Source organism: Myotis davidii, unplaced genomic scaffold (assembly GCF_000327345.1).
Source record: "Myotis davidii unplaced genomic scaffold, ASM32734v1 scaffold125, whole genome shotgun sequence".
Classification (NCBI taxonomy): Eukaryota; Metazoa; Chordata; class Mammalia; order Chiroptera; family Vespertilionidae; genus Myotis; species Myotis davidii.
In genome coordinates this window covers 6,916,807-6,921,084 of record NW_006299390.1, presented here as the reverse complement: position 1 = coordinate 6,921,084, position 4,278 = coordinate 6,916,807, and the positions used below count along the sequence as shown (strand labels likewise).

Sequence of the window (4,278 nt, the reverse complement as noted above, 5' to 3'; positions counted from 1 at the left end):
GTCGCCGACTCCGTCCACACCTTTGGGAACCCCTGGACCCGCTGGGGCTGTACCCCAGCACCAGCCCCCCAATTGGCCCTACCCTGAGCGTGAATGAGGGTGGCATCACAACCTCCCAATCTGCCCTGCTCTGTACAATGACAGGGGGCAGCACCTAGGGATTGGGCCTGCCCTCTGCCACCCGGGAGCAGGCCTAAGCCTGCTGGTCGTTATCTCCCGAGGGGTCCCAGACTGCGAGAGGGCACAGGCCGGGCTGAGGGTCCCCCCACCCCTGAGTGCACAAATTTTTGTGCACCGGGCCTCTAGTTAAATATAATGAAAGTTTAGTAAAAGAAAGAAAGAGTTCTTGCTTAGACATAACAAGAAGAGAATGATTTATATTATGTAAAATATCTTTTTACATCCTTTACTTTTTTTAAAGCATAAATAAACATATTATGACTGTCGTATTTATTCTTAATAAATGAAGAAAAGTTTCACTACATGTATTTTATTTTTCTCAAATAACATTAAGTATGAGCTTCTTGGCCTGTGTTTTGTTACATGGGAAAATTTTCTGACTCACAGAAATGTATGTGTCTTTGTCTTACCTGCAAATGTCAGAGGAGAAGAATTGCAGTACCCGGGTCTTCTCAACAAAAGGAGGAAATGTGGCTGCATCTGTTTAAAAATTAAGCCAGTGTCAAGTGATTAGATGTCACATGTGTCCTAGAAGAATGTAGAAATCTCTATTCCAGCATGGTCAATAGAAATAGTAATGTCAATTGTATCTGTAGCTTTAAAATTCTCTAGTAGCCACAATTTTAAAAGTAAAACAAAACAGGTATGTTTTATTTAACCCAATATACCCAAAATATTGTCATTTAAACATGTAGTAGAGTGGCACTTTTTTTTTTTTTTTTTAGCATGAAATTGATTTAGCATTCCTTTTCAGTTTGCATTGTACTTTTGATAGTGATTCATTCATCTGCTCTAATGGCTGACTAATATTATTGAAATCAGTTTTTAAAGTCCTCTCACTAAGAATTTCTTACAAATGGTTTGAAAACATATCCATCAAACTAAAAAGAGCATTTTTTGAATTTATTGAATTTCTGCTGTGGTCATGATCCATGGCACAGTCTGAATATATGAAGAAATAATGAGATAACTCCTCCATTTGCTCCTTAAAAGAATATCACCAAACTGAGCCACCACTGAATGTTTTTATCTATAATGATAAGACCCATCCTTCAATTATGAATTCTAGGTTATTTCTCTGGTAAGTCTCCAACCTTGTAATCTTATTACCTTTCACTTATACTCTTGTGATAAGTAAAATGCAACAGAAGATCACAATGAACTTGATCCTGCCATTAAGGAACTGAATATTACAGATTAGCTTAAACTCCCCAAATAGGTCACTGAATGGGCATTGCCTACAACTGTCTTTCCAAGTCTTAACCATTAATGAAAAAGAACCTTGAAAAGATTTAAAAATCATTATCTGAAATATCACTGAAGCTTACATCATAATCATACCAACAACTAGATAGCTGATATTAACAGGGTATTAAAAAAGCATTCAAATGTACATTAATACTGTTATTGTACATCTCTTCCAACTTCCTGAAGAAGGCAGAGGAAGACTTTTTAAGTTGTGATGAAAACACATTGCAACTTTTTCTGTTTCGTGACCAAAAATCTGTCTTACAGGGATCATAGCGGAGTCCCCTACCCTGTCCAACCTACCTCTGCTCCTGTTTTATTTTTTATTATTATTATTTCTGTTTTCCTCTTAGATCTTGTAATTTCATACCAGTTTCTCATATATTTATACTATTGTCATTATTAAATATCCTAGCTCCTCTTTTAAAGCTTCTCTACTTCTAGCTTTAGACAGAAATGTTTAATACTTTTTTTTTCTAGACTCATAAAGAACCCATCAGTACTTAGGAACAGCACAGTGCCTTTCACTCTGCACCTAAGGACTGAAGTATTATGCTTATGCAATGACTAGAGCTAGTGGTATTGAGACACTTTACAATTGATTTGCAGAAACGCTTTACTTAGAAAGGAATTTATTTATTTTTCTTTCTTCCTTTCATCCACCTTCATGGCTCAAAGCATTACCAATCAAACCCATGTTTGTTTTGTTTTTCTATAAGGGAGTGATAACAAAATTAAATAAAAAATGCCAAAGTCAACAACACTTTGGTATTCCTCTTTATTACCTTTTTTTTTTTTTTGCATAATTTTGTATCTAAAGTCCTTCGTCTTTATTATACCGTTTTCCTGCAGGGTATTGCCTCACCAACTTTGCAAACATCATTCCCCTGCCTCTACTTCTTAGTTGTTGAAAGCTCACCTCTGTTTTAATTACTCATGATGTTTGATTTCTCTTGCTCTTTAAAATCTTAACTCTTAAATTAATAGGCATATGGGTACTTTGTTTTTCTTCAAGGAGTACAATCAGCCAGTTCTAACCATACTATAAGCTCATAGTCTGTGTTTTTCCCAAATCTTATTCAGAATTTTCATCTTTGCATACATTTTTCATGGTTAGTAGACACCTAACCTTGTTTTTGTTGCTATTTTCTCTCTCATTCTGACCACCTTATTCAAATAGACAGCTCTGTCTTGCAACTCTATCGATTCTACCTCAGCTTGAAACCTTCCTTGGAACCGTGATTCACCTTTTGTAATTACCTTGATATTTTTTATTGTTTTTCAATTTTAAATTATTATCTGTACAGTATTTACAAAGGATGTGAATAGTAGCTCCTTTTCTAAGTTTTTTAATCCATTACTTCTATTGTCAGGAAGGCAGTTCATTAAGTAAAGCTTTTACAAAGCAAACATTTCCCTAGTAACTCAATAAAGGCCAATCCTTGATGCTTAGTCTTCAGAAATCCTATCACATTAAGCAGATATTTATTAAACCTGTTAAAGAGTAGAGACTCTGAAATTATGTTCTGGGGTATAAAGACAGGTAAACATATACTCTCCCCTACAGAATCCTCTAGGTATAATGGTGGATTTGTGGGAGAGAGGAGGTGGGTTCATTGTGATTACTGCCAAGAAAAATGCTCTTACCTGTACCATTGACCATGTCACAATAACTTGGCCAATAGCCGAGAGTCCTTAGGAATAAAAAGAAAGAAAATGAACAAACATTCTCATTTCAAGAGCACCTTTCTTATGTCACTTTGTCTATTATGATGCAATATTGCTAAAATAAAGATTAGACATGACAAATGCTAAATTCAAGAAATGTAATTCCTTCAGTCCATATTTTCTTTGAAGCTTTCATCTTGTTGAAATAAATTAAGTGCCTGATACCATTAAGTAGCCAGATTACCAAATAAAACTGTTTACATAGAAACAATTTGGAATAGACACCAGTCTGAAAAAAGGAAATTGAGAAACGTTGACTAGAAATTTAGATCTCTGCTTAGGAGATATTTTTTTTCCAATGGGAGAAAGAAATTATTTGGTGGTATGTTGAGTACTTAGAATGAATAGAAGAAAAAATATTCAGTGGGCAACTGATGTGAGCTCAGTATGAGAGGAGAGGGTAATGGGGAGGAGGAAGGAAAGAGGAGCAGATGTTTGATTAATAGAGATTGGAAACATGCAGTTAACGAATTTATAACCCCCCTTTTAGTTCTTGCATGATCTGGCATTAAAGTAGGACAGAGTTTATTAGTTTATGCTCTCCTGTCTAGATAAGATATATATATACAATAAAAAAACATAGTAATAGTTTCTCTGTATCCTCAGCCACTTTTGGGTGATAGAAAAACTTTTTTCTTATTCTTAATATGTCATCCAGTGAGACACCAATGCAGGCTGATGCTTCTTCTTAAAAACAGAATAAGCTCTTAATCATGCTCAGCGTTGCTATGATCAGTTACATTAACCTTATTATAATCTTGAAATGATTACTCTAACTAGGAGCACTTAGCAACTCTCCTCAAAATCTCTCTGTAATATTGAAATGGAGGAAATGTTCATGTTCTTCGACATATAAACAATGATGTGATTTCCCCATAAATGAGCATTTAGAAGTGTTGGTTTTCCTCCATTAAACTTTTCTATAAAAACATGTAAATATGGACTCTGTAGGAGAAAAAGTACCACAGTAGTGAAAACTCAACTATTGTCAATTCTTCCATTGGGACTCAGGTATGAGGAAATTGTTAGTTATATTAATAAAAATATTTTATCTCTTTCAATATTTTTGAGAGAGAGAGAGAGAGAGAGAGAGAGAGAGAGAGAGAGAGAGAGAGAGAAACA

The 4,278-nt window shown here is 35.0% G+C and overlaps 1 protein-coding gene across 5 annotated transcripts in view; it reads right to left on the bottom strand.

Annotated features, from left to right (window-relative positions):
- Window positions 1–4,278, bottom strand: part of CD36 (CD36 molecule) — a 60,451-nt gene that overhangs the window by 9,655 nt on the left and 46,518 nt on the right. For all 5 annotated transcript variants that reach the window (XM_015571247.1, XM_015571246.1, XM_006774918.2 and 2 more), the window contains 2 exons: window positions 3,076–3,122; window positions 591–660 (listed from right to left, as the gene is read on the bottom strand). In XM_015571247.1, coding sequence (XP_015426733.1) covers window positions 591–660; window positions 3,076–3,122 — 117 coding nt within the window. The remainder of the gene's footprint in view (window positions 1–590; window positions 661–3,075; window positions 3,123–4,278) is intronic.